The sequence below is a fragment of the Urocitellus parryii genome, chromosome 7 (genome assembly GCF_045843805.1).
Source record: "Urocitellus parryii isolate mUroPar1 chromosome 7, mUroPar1.hap1, whole genome shotgun sequence".
NCBI lineage: Eukaryota > Metazoa > Chordata > Mammalia > Rodentia > Sciuridae > Urocitellus > Urocitellus parryii.
The window spans coordinates 2,631,680-2,651,756 of NC_135537.1; the positions used below are offsets into that span (position 1 = coordinate 2,631,680).

The 20,077-nt window shown below is 56.0% G+C and overlaps 1 protein-coding gene across 1 annotated transcript in view; it reads left to right on the forward strand.

Annotated features, from left to right (window-relative positions):
• LOC113192821 (maestro heat-like repeat family member 5) overlaps positions 1 to 20,077 on the forward strand; it is a 62,960-nt gene that overhangs the window by 9,898 nt on the left and 32,985 nt on the right. Inside the window, exons 4-16 of the mRNA XM_077800917.1 lie at positions 4,903 to 5,010; positions 5,265 to 5,381; positions 5,906 to 6,031; positions 6,974 to 7,126; positions 7,631 to 7,753; positions 8,073 to 8,152; positions 9,083 to 9,218; positions 9,951 to 10,046; positions 11,169 to 11,273; positions 12,495 to 12,630; positions 12,912 to 13,075; positions 16,150 to 16,299; positions 16,950 to 17,104. Coding sequence (XP_077657043.1) covers positions 4,903 to 5,010; positions 5,265 to 5,381; positions 5,906 to 6,031; positions 6,974 to 7,126; positions 7,631 to 7,753; positions 8,073 to 8,152; positions 9,083 to 9,218; positions 9,951 to 10,046; positions 11,169 to 11,273; positions 12,495 to 12,630; positions 12,912 to 13,075; positions 16,150 to 16,299; positions 16,950 to 17,104 — 1,649 coding nt within the window. The remainder of the gene's footprint in view (positions 1 to 4,902; positions 5,011 to 5,264; positions 5,382 to 5,905; positions 6,032 to 6,973; positions 7,127 to 7,630; positions 7,754 to 8,072; positions 8,153 to 9,082; positions 9,219 to 9,950; positions 10,047 to 11,168; positions 11,274 to 12,494; positions 12,631 to 12,911; positions 13,076 to 16,149; positions 16,300 to 16,949; positions 17,105 to 20,077) is intronic.

A 20,077-nucleotide genomic window follows, 5' to 3' on the forward strand; every position in this document is an offset into this window, starting at 1 on the left:
TCCTGGAACAACATAGACCAAGCTCTGACAGAAAATGGATGTCAACCAAGGATCTTATGTCCAGCAAAACTAAGCTTCAGATTTGATGACTAAATAAAACCTTCCATGATAAAGAAAAGAATTTACAGTGAGAAAGCCTGCACTACAGAGCATTCTCGGGAAAATGTTCCAGGAGGAAGAAATGAAAAACAACAATGAAAATCAACAAAGGGAGGATCTACTCTAAAGGAAAGGCCAATCAAAGGAGAAACCAAGTCAAGTTAAAAAAAATAAACCAAAATGTCCAGGATTACAAACCACGTCTCAATAATAACCCTGAATATTAATGGCCTAAACTCATCAATTAAAAGACATAGACTGGCAGATTGGGTTTTTAAAAAATACCCAACAATACGCTGCCTTCAAGAAACTCATCTCACAGGAAAAGACATCCACAGACCAAAGGTGAAAGGGTGGGTCAAAACATACCACTCACACGGACCGTGGAAGTCAAGCAGGGGTTTCCATCCTCATATCAGACAAAGTGGACTTCAAACCAAAGTTAATCAGAAGGGATAACGAAGGTCATTTCATACTGCTTAAGGGAATCATCCACAAGACATAACAATCATAAATATTTATGCCCCAAACAATGTCGCATCTACGTATATCAAACAAACCCTTCTCAATTTCAAGAAGCAAATAGACCACACAATAATAATGAGTGGCTCACCACTGGATAGACTTCCAAACAAAAACTAAACAAACTTTGGAACTCAATAATTCAACCAGTGATTTAGACTTAACAGACATAGAGTATTTCATCCATCATTAAGTGAATACACTTTCTTCTCAGCAGCACATGGCTCCTTCTCTAAAATAGACCATATATTATGCCACAAAGCGACTCTCAGCAAATATAAAAAAACAGAGATACTACCCTGTGTTATCAGATCATAATGGAATGAAATTAGAAATCAATGATAAAATACAAAAATAGAAGCTATTCCAACACCTGGAGAATAAATAATATGCTATTGAATGAGCAATAGATAGCCGAAGATATCAGGGGAGGCAATAAATATAATCTATAGGTTAAATTTTTACATGGAAATTTCAAAGGACCTAGAGTAGTTAAAATAATCCTTTTATAAAACAAAATTGCAAGAATTCCACAACTTGATTTTGAGATTTTTGTAAAAGTCTAAAACCACAGTAAGAGATCATTTGCTCTAAGGCACAGGAAACAGAAAGATGAGGCACTGGCTCTGGTGAAACAAATAAATAATTAGAAAATCCCACATAAAACCACACTCACATACTCTAATGATTTTTAAAGCTGCCAAAGCAATTTAACCAGGAAAGGAAAGTCTTTTGAACAAGGTTCATGAACAATTATCTGTTTCTGAGGGAAAAATGAACTTTATTGTCTACCTTAAACCACTTTCAAAAATTAATTGGGAGGCTGGGACTGTGGCTCAGTGGCAGAGTGCTCCCCCAGCTCGTACAAGGCCCTGGGTTGATCCTCAGCACCACATAAAAATAGATAAAATAAAGGTATGTGTCCAACTACAATAAAAAATAAATATTCTTTAAAAATTAATTGGAACCAAGATCTAAATGTAAAGCCAAAACTTAAAAAGCACCTAGAAGAAAACACAGGATAAACTTGCCAACTTGGACTAGGTAACTATTTCTTGGGACTCAGAAGACAATAATACAAAGAATTGACAGGTTGTATTCCATTACCATGGAAACGTCTGCTTATCCAAAACAGAGAAAGAGGAGCCGCAGACATGGAGGAAGTACGCACAGACCCAGGTCCCTCCCACAAGGGACTGTTCGCAGAGTGAGAAAGCGCTCCCAGAGCTCAGCAGGAACACTGAGCCGCTCTGCTCTCTCAGCAAGATGCAGACGGGTGCTTCCCGCAGGAAGCCATGGAATGGCCCTGAGCAAAGGAAAGATGACCACAGTGCGGTCCCCAGGGAGCTGGAGAGTTGCCATCATATGCCCCTTGAGAGTACAAACAAAAACATGAGGACACCCAACGTTGGCAAGGACAGGGAGGCAGGACCGCTGCCCGTGGGACGGTCATGGTGCTGTCCCTCACTCAGCAATTCCCTTGTAGGGATTGTACCCAAGAGACGCAGAGGCTTGTGCACACAGGCTCCCTCCTCCTAGGAAGTCCCCACCAGCCTCCTTCTGGGCAGCCTCTAACCCAGCTACCTGGGAGGCAGAGCAACACCCCCAGGGAAATGCTGAGAATTGAACCAGAAAGAGGAGGCCCCTCTGCAGTCGGGTCGGTCAGAAACCTTGGGAGTGACGGGGTGACAGGGATTCCTAGGAGGGGCGTGAGTGAGCTCTCTGGGGTGGAAGCACCCACCCCGCATCTTGACGGTGTGTGGATGACGTGGGTCTCTGCTCAGATCCTTGAGCTGTGCACTGAAGACCTGTGCCTTTCACTGTAAGTTAGAAATGGCTTGATTTTCAAATACTTAAAAATTTTAAAAATCAAAATGCTTGGAAACAGATATATTTTAAAATTCAGAACATTTCAGATTTTTTAAAAAATAAAACAAAATGATGTCCATCCTGTATATTCCACAGACATCCAGAAGACGGATCTAGAGCCGATGCAGAACCAGATACAGTGATGACTCTTCACATAGACACCAAATACTCACAGTAACGCCCATGAATCCTGCTGCATCCTTTTGGGTCAATTTTTGCTACCCAATGAGGTCACTGCAGAGCTCTGGGGTGGGCTTGTTTTCTGAGTTTCAGGACCTGGGGGGCTGGTACTCACAGCAATAGACGTACAGAAAGGGGGCTGACAGGAGCCCCTGGCACTTCTGGGCTGGGGACTCCCAAGAGGGCAGAGTCTCATAAGGACCCCGCAGTCACCTGTCCTACAGGTGGAGAGCCACTGTTTCATGTATCAATTGAACAAAAGACCTGACCGAGCAACATGGACCAGGGAAGGATTATTTGGGCTCATGGTTTCAGAGGTTCGGTCCATGGTCAGCTGACGCCATTGCTTGAGACCCGAGGTGAGGCAGCACATCAGGGTGGAAAGGCCTGGTGGAGGGAAGAAGCTCAGAACACGGCAACCAGGAAGCAGAGAGAGAGAGAGAGAGAGCTCTGCTCACCAGGGGTGAAATACAAACCCACCTCTGGGACCTGCTGCCTCCAGCTGCCACCCCGCTAATCCAAGTCGTCGGACTAACCCGTGATTATGTCACAGCTGCCTTAACCTAATCATTTCCCGTCTGGACTTTGTCTCACACGTGTGCTTTTGGGGACACCTCATACCTCAACCACAAGAGCCACCCAGGGTCTGCTGCACCCCTGCATCAGCAAGTAAGCCAGAAGTGGAGCACAGACTCTACCGCAAGTGGGGAACAGTTTCCATTTCCGGGTCCCAAGGGTCAGCCCCAGGGAGGGCTGAGGAGATCTCCCCTGCAGGGGGCACTCTAAGCTTGTCTTCTGCCCAACAAGACGTTTCTCCATGGTAAATTATCTCTTCAGGATAAATTCCTAAAACTAGACTTAACTGGGAGAAATGTATGATATTTTAAGCTTTGATTGATGTTGACATTGTCGTTTTTATTAATATTTCCAAAACCTTAAAAAAATCTGCAGATCTAACCACCTTCCCACTAAGGACACTTCCACGAGGTCAGTCTTGCCAACCTTGAGGTTAGTTCTAAGAGCTGCGTGCTGTCACTCCTGTGGCCTCTCGATGGAATGCAGAGACTCTGGTCAGCACAAGACCCAAGAGGCCTCGACTGCAGTCAGCAGCCTCACAGAAGGGCAAGGGCGCTCCCTACAGTAAAGAAGAGAATGTAGCAGACAGGTAAACCAGGCACGCCGCTGCTGACCACCCCTCCCAGCATCAGCGCCAGTTCCACTGTCATCGCCACAAACACGTGAGCAAAGATGTGAGGATGGCCACAGCGTCACTCAGCAACAGGGACCTTCCAGCCCATGACAACCCAGGGGACAGGGTCCTGTGGGGTCCCTCACTGACATCAGGCAGCATGTGACTTGCTCGGGTTTCACTTTCCGTCAACCTTGGCCACCACGATGCCATCTTAACAGCCATTCCCTAAATCTGAGCAAAGCTGGGTTTGTGGAACGCTCATCGTGCATCTTCTCCTCATTCTCAAGCGGATGGCTTGCCTTTTGCTTGTGGGTTGATAAAGTGCCATTTCTTACTACTGACATCTGCCCTTGGCAACAGATGACAGCAAAAGAAACAGTCTTTCTGCTTCAGTTGTAACGGTGTTCCTTAACACGCCTCCTTCAGTGTTGACCATCACACTCCTCAGTCTTTTAAGATCTGGGGTTTGGAATTATGCAAGGGAGGGGTGCCTCCCTGACCAGGAGAATCTGGGGGGGGGACCCTGGACTTGCTGAGTCCCAGAACGTGGGAATGTCAGAAATAGATCTTCTGCCTCCACCTTATGAAGCCGTGTGACCTGGGTCAGCACTCCCTGAGTCCTGCATCCTGCGTCCACTCACCCACTTGATCTCTTGCTGACCAGAGTGCACGTGAGAGCATGTTCCATGTGCCAGGCCCTGGGACATGTGTGTCCTGCCCCTGCAGAGGGGCATCCTCAGCCCACATGAGCATCTGTCATGGTGAGACTGGCCAGAGCCGGGGTCAGGACCATACCCTGCAGCCCCCTGGGCTTCTGGTTTTCCTGCCTCACCTTGAATACATCCAGGGGCATCCTAAGGAATGTCCCTCACCCCTGAGTGCTATCAAACAAAAGAGTGGTCTGGAGACCCAGAGGAGGGAGGCACCAAGGGCAATGGTTCAGAGCTCAGGACAGCCTGGGGCTAGGCGGGCTGGTAGAGGCCCCAGCTCTGGGAGTGGAGGGAAGGACAATCTAGCCTGTCCACCCCGTCTGCTCACAGGTGGCTGCCAAGTCCGTCCCGTTCCTGAACACAGACATGTGGTCCAGGGAGCTGCTATCGGCCCTCACCAAGCCCAGCCGCACCCAGCAGGAAGAGTTACCAGAGAAGGTGGGCCCTGCTCCCGGTAGCCCCCACCCCATCCACCACACGCACTGTCCACGGGACACACAGGGTGGACCCAAAGGAAACGGGTGGGTCTGGGCTGCAGGACGAGAAGCCCATCCTGCTGCAGGCCAGCGGGGCAGCCACCCCAGGCTGTGGGTAAGGGCTCTGAGGGCCCAGGGGCAGGTCAGGGAGGCTGCCGAGGAGGAGGCAGCCGGCCAGGAGGGTCCAGCGGCGGACAGGATGCTCCCTCTCCTCAGACCTTCCTGTTCACCTTCTACGGGATGGTCCTCCAGGCAGAGGAGGAGAGCACCACGGTCAGGGCACACCTGCAGTCCCTCCTGGAGACCTCCCACCAGTGGCCCAAGCAGAGGGAGGTGAGGACCCAGTCCACTCTGTCCCCACAACTGGCCACACACTGGTGTTAGCCCCCATCCTGGCTGAGCCACCTCCCTGCTGAAACCCTGACCTGGGTTTCACACTGGACCCTGATCCTGTTCACAGCTTGGGCCCTGGCCCTGCACTGAGCCCTGGACCCTGATGACAGGCTGAACCCTGGTCGCAGGCCCAGTCCTGGTCACCCTGACCTTGCCCACAGCTGGGGTCCTCCTGCTCCACCCCACACATCTCTCTTTTCACTCCCACCCCTGGTCAGGCCTACTTAGAGCTGGTGGGAGAGATGACCAGTCTCCAGGGCCCCCCTCTGCCTCCTGCCTCCCTTCGCCCACCTGCCAGACCCCATAAGAGATGTCCCCAGGGTCAGGCCGAGTCACGTGTCCTGAAGAGCGTGCGGCTGGGAACTAGATGCCCGAGGATCTGGGCTGAGTCCCCCCATCCCGTTCCAGTGAGTGGGCTGGGTGTGGGGCCAGGTCCAGCCTACCACACTGGGTCCCCCACACAGGGCATTGCGCTCACAGTGGGGCTGGCCGCCAGCCGCCACCTGAATGACGTCTGGGCCATCCTGGACCAGTTCGGGCGGAGTGGGCCCATCAAGTGGAGCCTGCACAGCTTCTCCCTGAAGGTACCTGCTCGGGCCTCGGCACAGGGCTGGTCCTGGGCCTCCACCCTCCGTGAAGACCAGAGCCTCCAAGCAGGGACTCCCGGGGCCCGGCAGGGCCAGGAGCACGGGCTCTGGGTCACACAGCCTGACTCCAGTCCCACCTGCAGCATGGCCCCCTGTGCCTCAGCTTCCTCCTAAATACTGACCCCGACCTGGCCTGGGCTGAGGTGAGCTGAGGCACCCCCAGCGCAGCTGGAGCAGGGCCATGCCCAGCCGTGCCGGGACAGCGCTGCCAGCTTGAGGTCGGCCCTCAGGCATGTGACCATCTTAGGGGAGACAGGCCAGGGACAGCCATGAAGGTGGACGCAGCACACCATGTGACCAGGGCAGCCCTGGCCACAAGGAGGGAAGGGGTTCTCTGCCTACCCTTCGGGTCTGCTCAGATGTCCAGATGCCCAGTGAGGGCCAGGACGCCCTGGGGTCCCACAGCTGGCAAGTGGCAGAGCAGGGCCTGGAGCCTGTGTCTCCAGCCCCCAGAGGTGCCTCGTCACTAAGGGCAACACCTCCACAAGGGTCCTCAGGTGACACCGGGGGGGGGGGATCTCACCCAAAGGGAGCAGCCTGTGCCTGCCCAGCTCTCTGGTTAGGCACACCCTCTCAGGCCCCCACAGCCCCAGGGGGTACAGGTGCTGGGCACTGCCCTGTCCAGCAGAAAGAGGGGCCAGGCCCTGGGCTCCTGGGGAAGGGGCCACCACAGAGGGGGAAGGTGGAGGCCTGGACACTGGCCATTTCCCACAGCGCTGAATAAGCCTGCACACAGCCCTGGTGGCCCGCAGGGTCGCTCAGCCCCTCGAGGGGCAATTCCCTGCTCCCTGGTTTCCTAAGATATGCACAAGCCCACCACCCTGGGACACCTGCCCCCAGCCACCTATGGGGCAGGGTCCTTCCTCTCAGCACCATCCCTGCCAGGGCCCGACCTCGGAGGACCTGCGCTGGAAGTGGGCCAGCAGCACCATCCTCCTCGCCTATGGCCAGGTGGCGGCCAGCGCCAAGGCCCACATTCTCCCGTGGGTGGACAACATCTTGTCCAGGATGATATTCTACTTCCGCTACAGCTCCTGGGTAGGGGCAGGGCTGCTGGCTGGAACTTCCCGGGCCCTGCTGCACCCCCAGCACAGTCACAGAGCCCAGGGATCCTGGCATCCGCAGGGCAGGCAGCCACCTCCCATGCCCACCAGGCCCTGCCCCCGGCTGCCCCAGCTCCTTCTCCACTGCCCTCCGTGCTCTGGGGAAGACCCCACCCCACTCTCCGGGTTACCTTGGTGGGCGGGGCTTCGGAGAGGCTGACTCTCTTCCTCTGCACCAGCAGCCTGCAACCAGGCGGCACTACCCAGCACCCACTGGGTGCCTGCCATGCCCCAGAACCTCCCACAGGCTGCGGCCTAGTTTAAGTGTTGTCGCCTCGTTTGCCCCCTCCTAGAGACATCCCCAGGTGGCTCCCAGCTGGTGCTCTCTGCTGGGACCCCACTGCCCCCAAGACATCAGCCTCACCCCTTGCTGGCTCCCATGCACTCCGGGGCCCTCTTCCTGACCGGTCCCCCTGGTCCTGGGCCTGGCCCCATGCAGGATGAGACCCTGAAGCAGAGCTTCCTCACTGCCAACCTGATGCTGATGGGGGCCATCAGCCGGAATGAAGGTGCCCACAGCTACGAGTTCTCGCAGATCTCCGAGCTGCTCGAGTGTCTGATAGTGCGTACCAGGCCCCTGTGGAGGCTGCTCCCTAGACCAGGCCTTCTTGGTGGCCGCTGCTGGAGGAGCGGGGTGGGTCTCCAGAGCACTTCCACGCCCCTCTGGAGTGCCTCTGGAGCCTGGCCTAAGGTCAGGCAGCTGTACCTGACCTGACCCAGATCTGACCTGCCAGGCCCCAGGCACAGAGGACCCTCCGGGTGGGTGAGGGCCAGGGTCACGGGACACAGGCACCAAGGCATGGAGGCTGAGCAGGGACCTGGTATCAAAGGCGGGCGGGCGGGCAGAGCCTGAGCGTGGGCCCTTGCCTGGGGACTTGCAGGTCTTGATGGAGAAGGAGCCCCAGGACGTGCTGTGCACGGAGAGCAGGCCGCAGGCCCTCCACATCATCAGCAGCCTCTGGTAGGCTCCCAGCCACAGCCCTCCCCCCAGCAGCCCCCGCCTGGCTTGACGTTGGCAGGCCTGGGCCTAAGCCATGCATGGAGGGGCAGCCCACGCAGGCTGCAGCATCTGGACACAGCCTCTCCCTGGGGAACTGACCCCCCAGATGCTCACAGTCACAGCCTACACCTCCATCAACCCCAGGAGAGGGTCAAGGCAGACTCCAGGGGCTTGGGGTCCAGGCCACAAGACAGAGCCCCACTGAGGGCCCCACCCACAGACCGGTGAGGGTACACCTGGTGTCCCTGTCCTAGCGGGGTGGGATGCCTAGGAGTGGGACCCAGGGAATCCAGAGCTGCCTACTCTGGGGCTGCAGAGTACAGGCAGGCAGCAGGTGACCTGGACGGCCCAGGGAGAGGGCAGGAGGAGCTGGCGGATGTCCACTGTGAGACTGGTTAAGCCCCTCCCCCATGAGGCACCCGACTCCCCACGCCCCTGTGCCCAGGCCTGCTAGAAGCATGAGACCCTCCTGCGCTCTTCAGGCACATCCTGGGCTCTGGGGACGCAGAGGGGAGTGAGCAGGGAGCGTTCCTGTTCTCCAAGAGCATATAATTGGGGAGGGACTGTCAGTACTCAGGCCACAGGTGTCTCTGATGAAGTGCGGGGGCCTGCAGCAGGGAAGTGAGATGGGGAGGTGTCACCATCCTCGAGGGCTGAGGCTGTGTTAGGATGCCCCGGGAGGGGCCTGAGCAAAGCCCCTGCAGGGTGAGAGTGAGCCCTGCACACCCTTGGCTGCCAGGACAGCCAGTGCAAAGGCCCTGCGGGTGGCACACACCTGAGTTGTCAGAGAGCCAGCAAGGGCACCAGAGCGGCAGGGTGCGCACGAGTCTGCAAGAGGCAGAAAGCTAAAAGGTCTGCAGTGTCAGGCTCTTGCCCTCTGTCTTCCAACAGCAAGCTGAGGCCACCCATGGACACGAACAGGAAATCACGGCTCCTCTCCACCTGCCTCCGCAGTGTGTTCGCTCTGCCGCTTCTGGACGCCCTGGAGAAGCACACCTGCCTCTTTCTGGAGCCACCCAACATCCAGGTGAGGCTCCCACAAGGGCATGCCCAGCAAGGGGGCTGGGCGGGAGGGTCCTGACCACCACCAGGCAGGGCCGGGGACCCTGCAGTCTCCTAACTGCACCACTTTCCCACCTGTGAAGTGGGGTGATGATGGTAGAACGGGTGGTCTTCAACCCAAGTGACTGAAATGAGATCCTGGGTGTGTGTGGCTGTGCAGCAGCCTGTGAGCAGGGATGTGAGCAGCTTCCCTGCGGATCCTCAGCACAAGCATGGGGGGGGGGCTGGCTACCCCAGCACTGAGCACACTGCAGGGCCCTGTGGCTGGCTCCACGGCGGAGTTAGGCTTCTTTACTCTCCGAGCTCCCCAGCAGCCCAAGGGGGGGAGAGTTGCCTCTCTCTAAAGGATGGGTTTCCCAGCCTTGCAGGAGCCCAAGAATCCCAACTCAGCCACTAAGGCCTGCGACCCCTGGAGCCACCTTCCCCAGGGACAGGCTCAGTCTCACCACGAAGCCACTTAGCCTGGCCATGCCCCCTCAGGCCTCGCCCAGCCAGGCTGAAGGAGGGGCTCCGGGACCGCGCTCAGCACCTGGCCCACTCACCGCCCCTTCCTAGGTTCTGTTAAATAATAGAAGCTCTCCCTGCAGAGGGACTCCGGGCATTGCTCATGGCCGCCACCAGGCCTGGGGCTGTGCAGGCAATAGGACCCCCAGGGGCGGGCAGACCCGGGACCTCCACCCCTCCCCTACACGGGCAGACCCTGTACAGCCAGACCACAGAGGCGCTGGACTGCATGCTGCAGAGCTTCATCACCCAGAGCCCCACGGCCGAAGAGCTGCACTTTCTACTGTCGGTGAGGCCAGCTGGGCAGCGGGGGAGTGGGGGGAATGTCCTTGGACCTGGGCTTGGAGGCCCCAGGAGGGCAGCTCAGAGGAAGCAGGGCCTGGACGGGGGTCTTCCCACACTCAGCATCACAGTGGAGGGGAGGGAGGGGCAGCAGGTGTAGCCTGGGGTGAGGTCTGGTGAGGAAGTGCACCCCCAGGGCCCTTCCCCTGCAGCAGTGACCCCAGGCTCTCACCTTTGCTTGCCCTCCAGGAGTCCTGCCTGGTCAGGAGGGAGACCATCACGGGGCAGTGACCACCCAGGCATAGGGGTTGGCCAGAGAGTCAGAGGTCAGGGCCAGTGGGCCCTCATCGACTCGCCCTGAATGAGGACTAAGGAGGCCCCTGGCCAGGAAAGGGCCCCAAAGCAGAGGGCACAGGGTCAAGGGAGGGGTGTGGGTGTGGAGGAGTTCTCATGACCAGCGGGCAGCAAGGTGGGTGCAGTGGGTAGGGCGGGGCTCAGGGCAGCAGGGTGGACCCCTCTGGCTTGGGCAAGGAGCTGGGCTGAGGTGAAGCAGGGCCTGGGGGCCTGGGACACAGGTAGAAGTCAGGAGTGGGAGGTGGGCAGGAGCAAGTGCCACCTGCCTGGCAAGTAGCCTGACAGCCCCCTGGGTGTCCCAGAGGGGCCGTGCTGCCAGCACTGGAAGTCATAAAGGCTCCCCAGGCCATCGCCGGGTGGCCCAGTCTCCAAACACAGAGTGTCCTCACCCTCCTCAGAACCCCAACTCAGGGAGCACACTGCGCCCCACAGACAGGCTGAGGTGGCTAGCCCAGCCCAGCCCAGCCGCAGCCTGGCCAAGATGCCTAGCGCCCTGTGACTCCGGGTCTAGAAAGGGCTTAGGGCACATGGCAGGTTAAGAAACCGGAGCCCCAGAGGGCTTCCCATGGGAGAAAGTGGCCACGCCCGTGGCAGGACTCCTGGGAACAGAAGGACTGGGCGGCTGTGCTGCTGATGGCCTGGGAAAGACAGAACCAGCCAGCGAAGCCCAGGAGCCTAGCCGAGGGCGGGGCTGGGGGCGGGGCCCGAGCCAGTGGTGGGCGGGGCCTTACTTCGCCAGGGCTGCAGATGGCCCCCGACCCCGCCCATCTTGCAGCACCTGTACCTCTGGCTGGCATCGGAGAAGGCGCATGAGCGGCAGCGGGCCGTGCACAGTTGTGTGACTCTCCTCAAATTCCTGAACCACAAACGCTGCCTAGATGTGAGTACCGGGCCCCAAATGCCCTCTGCAGCGGGGCTTCTAGCCCCGGAGCCCAGGGACCCTGCAGCCTGCAGGGGAGCTCCGCAGGAGCTCGAGGGCCCGTGTCCATACCTCGAGGCCGGAGCGTATACTTCAGCCCCCTGCAACCCCCACAGGGCTCCATGGCAGCCCAGGTAATGTCCCCTTTACAGAGTGTCCTCACCTCTTCAGAACTTGAAGAAACAGGCTGGGGGAAAAGGACCCTGGTCAAGGTCTCTCTGCTGGGCTCTGAACCAGGAGGACACTGCCCCTGACCCAGGAGGCCGCTCTAGCCATGCACTTTGTGGCCTGGGGCAGTGTTTCTCTTCCCCTGGCCTCTGCATCTCACCTGTAAAATGAGTGGAAATGGCTCCTCCTTGAGAGGTGTGGTGGGAGTCAGGTGAGCTTCAGGTTGTGAACAGGCTCTGAACCCAAGCCTGCACCTGGTGGGGGCCCAGGGGTGCAGCGTGGAACACCCCTTCCCACACTGCCTGCATCCAGTGGGCCTCCCCTGCGCCCTGGCCCCTGAGGTCCTGGGCTGCGGGAACCTGGCTCACTGCAGCTGGTGGAGCTTCTGCCTGTACCAGCCAGTCACCATTAACTACAGGAGGCTGGGGACCGCCCCAGGGCAGGGAGGCGCAGGACTGCAGAGGGCAGGGTCGTGCCACCAAGGAAAGGTCATTGCAGTCCTAGAGGGATTTGAAGTGGCTTCAGTTTGCTCAAAACCCATGTCCACACCACAGGACTGGGACCAGGGTAAGGCAGGTGAGGGGTGATGGCCTCAGGCCCTACAGGAGTGCCAGGAACTCCACCATCGAGATCAACCCTGCTTTATGTGATTAGAGGGCCCCGTGATGGATGTGACTGTGGCCCACAGGCCGGCCACCTGTTTTCATCAATGAAGTTTTATTGGAACCAGGGCCAGGATTGGGGTCAGGCAGGGTTAGATCCTGTCTTAAGGTTGTCACACTTTTTTGTTTGTGTTCATTTTGACTTTTTTACTATTGTATTGACATTAACATCATCTCTCTTGATTGCTAAGACTCTGGAAGCCCCTTTATTTTGCCCACTCCCTAGCCTGGCCCGGCCACACAATCTGAAGGGATCCTTCCGACCCTTCGGCTGGGCTGGGTGCATGTGTGGCCGCCTGGGGACTCCGTGGGTAGGTTCTGCCTTCAGTGGTCCCCTGCACTCTCAACACAGCCAAAGGAGGGCCTCAAACGCATCGGGCAGCTAGTGGGCATGCTGGGGATTCTGTGCCAGGACCCGGATAGGGCCATCCAGCACTCCAGCCTGGAAGGGATGGGCCATCTCTACCAGCTCCTGATGCGCCAAAAAGGTGAGCTTATGCGGGCCACCATTGGCACACCTGGCCCCACCCCAACCACGGGCTCGGGTGGACTCACACCAGTGCTCTGAACTTAACCCCTCCCTAAATCTACCCCCAAACCCAACCCTGATCTCAGCCATAACCCTAGAATGGCCTTGCCCCAACTTCCAAGCCCAGGCCACAGGCCTGACCCATTTGCAGATAATGACCCCATCCTAACTGCCCCCGTCACCACCTAGGCCTGGGCCACCTTTGCGCTGCCTCACCTGGCTCTGTCTCCGTCCGGCCAGCAGGAGAAACTTTTCAGGTGGAATCACTGACCTCCATGGAGCAGCCTGGTGCAGAGGGAGCCCCCCTCTGGAGCAGTGAACAGAAAGCCACTTCCTCGGACCCCCAGGAGCTGGCATCCCCCACGGACAGCATCTTCCACCTGGAAAGCTCCCAAGCCCTCAAGGTCAGAGCCCTAGAGTCTGGGCAGGTTGCGCAGCGCAGGGGCATGGCAGAGCAGGCCACAGCATACGATGGGAGCGGGAAGGGGACCACCCTGTCTCCCGTGGTGCTGGAGTGGAGCCGGCAGCACGGCACCTACCATAGAAGGCTTCGGGGCATTGCCGTCCCTTCTCAGACTCCAGACATCTTCCCTGGTCTGTTCCAATGTTCCCTCACTTCACTGCTTGAACAGTCCTGTCCTCACACAGTCCAGAGTGAGCAGGGTGCCGGCATTGCCTGGGCAGGGCCAGGTTCACGGAGCCTCACAGGTCCATCCAGGAAGGCTGAGCTGGTGGCTTGTCCATGTTGGGGTTGAATCCTGCGAACAAAGACCTCTGGAACTGCCTCCCTCATCAGCCCTGTTAGACCTGAGCCCTTTAGGTCAAAGGTGGCATCTCACTGAGGCCTGCAGTAGGGCTGGCCTCTAAAAAACACCACCAGGGAGTCTGTCCAGCTAGAACCAGATGAAGAAGGGGTGCACAGGGCTCTCGGCACCACAGCAGGGCTGTCAGAACTGGTGCTCTAGCAGCTGTCGTGAGCTGAGCGCTGAGGCCCATCATTTTAGTACAAAAATCTAAAGACCTGGGGCTAATATGTTAATTGACCATGCCCTGAGTGGGAAAAACCTGGCTTGGCTACAGTTTTATACCAGAGAACCTGAGCTGGGACAAAGGCAGGGCAAGGAGGGTGGAGTCCCACTGGTTGTCCTCCATCACCATCACCATCACCACCATCACCACCATCTATCATCACCTCCATCACCGCCATCACTACCACCACTGTCATCACCATCACTATCATAGCCATCATCACCATCACTATTATCACCATCGTCACCATCATCACCATCATCACCATCACCACCAACAACAACAACATCATCACCATCACCATCACCACCATCACCACCACTATCACCAACATAATCATCACCACCATCACCATCATCACCATTACCATCACCATCACCATTATCACCATCATCACCATCATCACCATCATCACCATCACCACGAACACCAACAACATCATCACCATCATCACCATCACCATCACCACCACTATCACCAACATAATCATCACCACCATCACCATCATCACCATCACCATTATCACCATCATCACCGTCATCACCATCACCACCACCAGTAACATCACCATCACCATCATCACCATCACCACCATCACCATTATCACCATCATCACCATCATCACCATCACCACCAACAACATCATCACCATCACCATTACCACCACTATCACCAACATAATCATCACCAACATCACCATCATCACCATCACCATCACCATCACCATTATCACCATCACCATTATCACCATCATCACCATCATCACCATCACCACCAACAACAACATCATCACCATCATCACCATCACCATCACCACCACTATCACCAACATAATCATCACCACCAACACCATCATCACCATCATCACCATCACCATCACCATCACCATTATCACCATCATCACCATCACCACCAACAACAATAACATCACCATCACCATCATCACCATCATCATTATCACCATCATCACCATCACCACCAACAACAACATCATCACCATCATCACCATCATCACCATCACCATCACCACCACTATCATCAACATAATCATCACCACCATCACCATCATCACCATCACCATCACCATCACCATTATCACCATCATCACCATCATCACCATCATCACCATCACCATCACCATCACCATCACCATTATCACCATCATCACCATCATCACCATCATCACCATCACCATCACCATCACCATTATCACTATCATCACCATCATCACCATCACCACCAACAACAATAACATCACCATCATCACCATCACCACCATCACCATTATCACCATCATCGCCATCATCACCATCATCACCATCATCACCATCACCATCACCATCACCACCACTATCACCAACATAATCATCACCACCATCACCATCACCATCACCATCATCACCATCATTACCATCACCACCATTACTACCATCACCATCATCACCACTGCCACCATCACATTCATCACCATCACCACCATCACCATCACCACCACCACCATTACTATGACCCCACACCATCCTCATCACTACCACTACTACCTCTACCCTCACTGAGTAAAAGCAGGATACCTAAAGTCTATGTCAACCCTGAGGTGTATATTCTAGGATTCTCAGAGTCAAATCACCATTCCAACCTGACCTTTTGGGAGATTGGGCATGTTCAACATCTGTGCCGTCCAAGGCTGTCACTGGCCTGTAAAGCTAGTGAGCACTTGAAATGTGTCTGGTGCTAAGGAACTGAACTTTAATTTTATTAGATAGATTCAAATAATCCATGGGTGTCTGGTGGCTACTACGTTGAGCAGCAATGTTCTAAATCATTCTAGAAGGTTCTGCCTGTGCAGTGCCCTGCCCCAACTCCACCCTCAGGAGACTATGGTGCAGGGGTCATACTCACCACCTTGCATCCCCTAGTGCCCTTCATCCCTCTGGGCAGCTGTCATGGTCAGCTTGCAGAAGTAAGCCCCTCCCTAGACCTTGAGGGTCTCTGGGAGAATACTCGTGGCCAGCAGACCTGGGGTCTTATGGAGGCTGACCCCACCATCGCCACCCTGTCCTGTGGCTGAGGGTGGGCCCTACACCTCTCTAGGCCTGGGACTTGGTCCAGGTGGTCTCAAAGACCCTCCACACTCTGAAGTTGAGTGTCTCTTGAGACTGGAGCCTGGCCATGGGGACCTCCCCTCTGGGCTGAGGCCAGCAGATGGGGATGCCCTAGGAGGCAAGGACAGGCAGAGGAGAGAGGAGACCTGCAGTCCCTTGCTGTGCTCTGGATTGTAGTTTGTGCAGGGAGATGGGACAGCACTTAACCTCAAATGCCTGGCGGGGGGCACGTGGAAGAGTGGGTGTTCAGAGACCCAGGGAGCCTGGGCAAAGGACTGGGTGGACGCAGAGGTGGAGGAGTGGGTGCCCAGACACAGGACCCAGTGATGGCCTCTCCATTCCCACAGGAGATCATGAGGCACCTTTTGATGGCAGAGGTGACGGACCTCATCTGGACGGCCATCAGTGGCCTGGGCTCCTCCAGTCCCTTCCGCGTGCAGGCGGCCGCTGAGCTGCTGCTGGCTGTCATCCACCAGCACGGGGCCAAGCTGGAGACCGTGAGGGGTTGGGGCACCACCCGGGGCTGGGCACTATCCAGGGGCACCCGCCAGGCCGAGACAGGAGCCCCGAGCTTGGGCCCAGTAGGGGAAGCCAGAGCCACCCTGTCCAGAGCCAAAAGAGGGAATGCCTGAGGGAGGGTCCAAGCAAGCGTGAGGGGCCTGGTGGTGGCTGCAGGCCCTGGAGCAGACGGGCAGTGGTGGAGCCTGCTGTGACCCTACGGTGGGAATGGGGCAAAGGGACAGACCTGACCCTCCAGGAGCTCTCCAACTGACGGAGAGAGGATGGCCAGTAGATGCAAAAGGTGCAGAGTGGGCCCAGAGGGAAAGGAGGGGCCCCCCAGCCAGGGGACAGCTGATGCCAGGTCCTGCAGGCCGTGATGTGGGAGCTGGGCCTCCACAGCTGTGTAACGGACCTTGAAGCAGAAGGGTCAGGACGCTCCAGGCACCAGAGCAGCCTGCACCGGAGCAGTGTGTCTGGGGCAGGATGAGGGGTTGCTTGCCAGACCTTGAGGGCAGTGCTGAGCTCTCAAGCCCCCCAAGGCAGGGGTCCTGTCTCCCATCAGACCTGTGGCTCCAGGGAGGCTGTACCTCCCCTGTCAGAGTCCCCAGGGCAGGGCCTCCCCTCTGACCTCTCCCTCCTCACACAGGTTGCTAACATGGCCCGGGGCATCCACCTGCGCCTCTGCTCTGTCCGCATCCCCCAAGCCAAAGACAATGCCCTGTCCGCCATCACCCTGCTGGCCAGGAACCACACCCCCGAGCTGGTGGCTGCCTTCCTGGACTTCTCCATGCCCTTGGACAGGTGCCCAGCCCACCCTCCCTCACTACCCACCACCACCCTCCCCAGGCAGGGGCATGGCCTGTGCCCTCCTGGGTGCCCTCCTGGGTGCACAGGGAGCCCACAGTGCTGGGCGCAGGGAGGGATCACTTGCCCTCCTGGGAGGGACCCTGGGGAAGCGCTGCTCACCACGTCCTGCCCCGCCCCCACCCTTCACCTGGTGAGGGGGTCCCAGGACCCTGAGGGTTCCTGGAAAGACCCCCAAACCTCGCCATCCATTAGCAAAGCCCCTCTGTCTCCACGTCGCCTTTAGACCTTCTCTCCCTGCTCCTCCCAGGACCCCGGCAGCCACCACAGCCTCTCAGGTGAGGCTGGCTCTTCTCCCTCAGCCTTTGGACCCTGGATCGGAGGTGCCAGGGTCCCAGCTCTGCCTCCCGCATCCTCAGTTCATACCACTGCCACCCATCCGCCCCACACCGCCCTGGGCCATGCTTCAGGGTGCAGCTCCCGGACAGGGACACCTTCTTGCCAGACTCCTGCTGTGACTTCTGCCTGGGTCTCCCTCTCCTGGCAATCTTGCCTTCCATCCCCCCCAGCTACCACTCCCATGGTCCTGGCCCAGACTTGGTAGTCACCAATGTCAAGACTTTCTTCCCCGACACCTCCCACCTTTATGGCTTCTCCCTTGGGTACCCGACAAGCTGCCACCCTTCAGAAGCTCTAGCTGCCGCTGTGCCCACCTCTCACAGCCCCTCCTGGCTCACCCTGCTCCCTGATGCCGTTCCACCACCCAGCATCCCCTCCCTCCCTGCACAGACCCAGGCCCTTCCCTCAGCGGCTCACCTGGCCGCCCTCTCCGCTGCACATGCGGGAGCCTGCAGAGGAGAGGTCACAAGCTCCCAGCACCCAGCGGTGCTTTCTGGGAAGATTGCTGGTGCCCATGTGCAAGCACCTTGGGGTGGTGTGTCAGTAACTTCTCGCCTGATTGCATCGTGATCTGGGTGGTCTATCATGCTTCTCCTTCATCGGGTCGGCTGGTCCTGAAAACTGCGTTGTGAGTGTTCTGTGGGTCCTCGGGAAGAAAGTGCATTTTCTGTCGCCTGGGGTTGAGTTGGATACGCATCCGCAAGGCTTACCTTGCCAATCATGGTGTCTTCGTCCCCTACATCCTACTTCCTTTCTGTCCCCTGACCCCTGGACTGACCTGTGTTGAAGTCTGACTAAAGGAACATTCATGTCTCTGTGTCCTTCCACCTCCTGTAGTTACTGACCTCACACATGTTGCTGTGTTGTTCAGTGCATGCATATTCTGTTATTAATCTTACTTATGAATCATGGCCCTTAACTAATTAAAACAAATAAAAAATCTAAAAAAAAATCATGACCCTTAACATTAAAGGTGCTCTGCTCTGTCCTGTTGAGTGCTTGGGGGACTTAGATTCTACTCTGTCTGCTACCAGGATCACTACCCTGACTTCATTTCTTCTCCTCTGGCCTGGTGTTCCTTTGCAGAATTCCTGTTTTAGGTAGCGTATTATATAGTGCTTTGGTATCGTGACCCAAATTTAAAATCTTTTTTAACAGGTGATATTCATTGATGTGTGGATGATCAGTCTTTCATAATATTTTGTCGTTGTATTTTGCTATATTTGATATGTTTATTTTTCTATAAGATGTATTCTTTTTTTAGTTTAGGAAGTGTGGTGATTTCATTCCAGTTGTTATTTTTGTGCTCTGACCTGCTGGGGTTTTTTTTTCTTTTTCTATGTATGTGCTAGGGACTGAAGCCAAGGCCTCATGCACGCCACCACTGAGCTACAGCCCCATCCTCCTGACCTATTTTAATGCCCCAAGCCCCCTGTTTCATTGTTGACCTCTTAATATCTGGCTTATTCCTCTTATTTGATCTGCTTTAACCCCATCCAGTTTCTACACACCAATCAGTGACATGATTCCATTTTTCTCTTTATTCCTCCCCATCCTTCCCTTTTTTTCAGTTGCACTTTGTCAAAGGATGTAGATTTGCACCCAATTTGAGCAGCCCACCTCAGCATTCACCTCCAGTGTGTGTAACCACACTCACCATCATCCCTATGCCTGACCTTTTCTGGCCATCTTATGGTTTAGCAAAGTTCATCCCTGACAGATTTCCCAAGAAAAGGCACCTGGTTTCCAAGCTCTTCATGTCCTAGGATGGAAGTTGTGCATTTGAAGGGCAGTTGGGCTGGGCAGTCTAGCTCAGCCTCAGTCTTGTTGCTTGCCCTGGGGTGTGTTTGGGGAAGAGCTGCGTTTGCGCACTGGACCCGCGTGCTTCTCTTTTACGTACCGTGACTTTGAGGTTTGGGCATTCTCTGTACTACACTGGGGTCAGAGTCTCTGTGTGGTATCACTTTTCCCTTCTTGTTTTTCTAGGAGATTTTGGGAGGCAGAGATGCAGTCAACAAGGGTGTGTTCATTCACCCAGAAGTTCATAGTTCCACTTTACTTGAATTGGAATCTCTACCTTATTTCTCAATTCTAAGCACATTTATCACATGTTCATAGCCATGAAATCAGAGTGGGTCTCTCACGCAGGGTGACTTACAACTAAATCTGTATCAGCTTCTGCCGATCACCTGGGCACTGTCAAGTTGAGACCCCTTGAAGTGTAAGCCTCTGCTTGAGGTTTTGGGGACCACATGGGTGGTGTGAATTTGGACATCAAAATGGGTTTTGAGGTTCACACACTCCAGGGAGCCCCTTCTCTCACAGCGTGCTGAGCAACGCATGGAGGCATCCTGAACCCTTCCTTCCACATCGTCATGGTCATGTTCACTACCACAGACGTTGGGTTGTTTCCTGCCCAGGGATAAACAGCGCCACTGGACCTACTGACCTACGAGCCCTGTGCACGTGAGCACTTGATTTCCACAATGTGTTCCTCTAGCACACACCCAGACATCGGGCTTCACGTGCCTCACACATTAATAGATGGTGCAAGGTGTCTTCCGGGTGCTG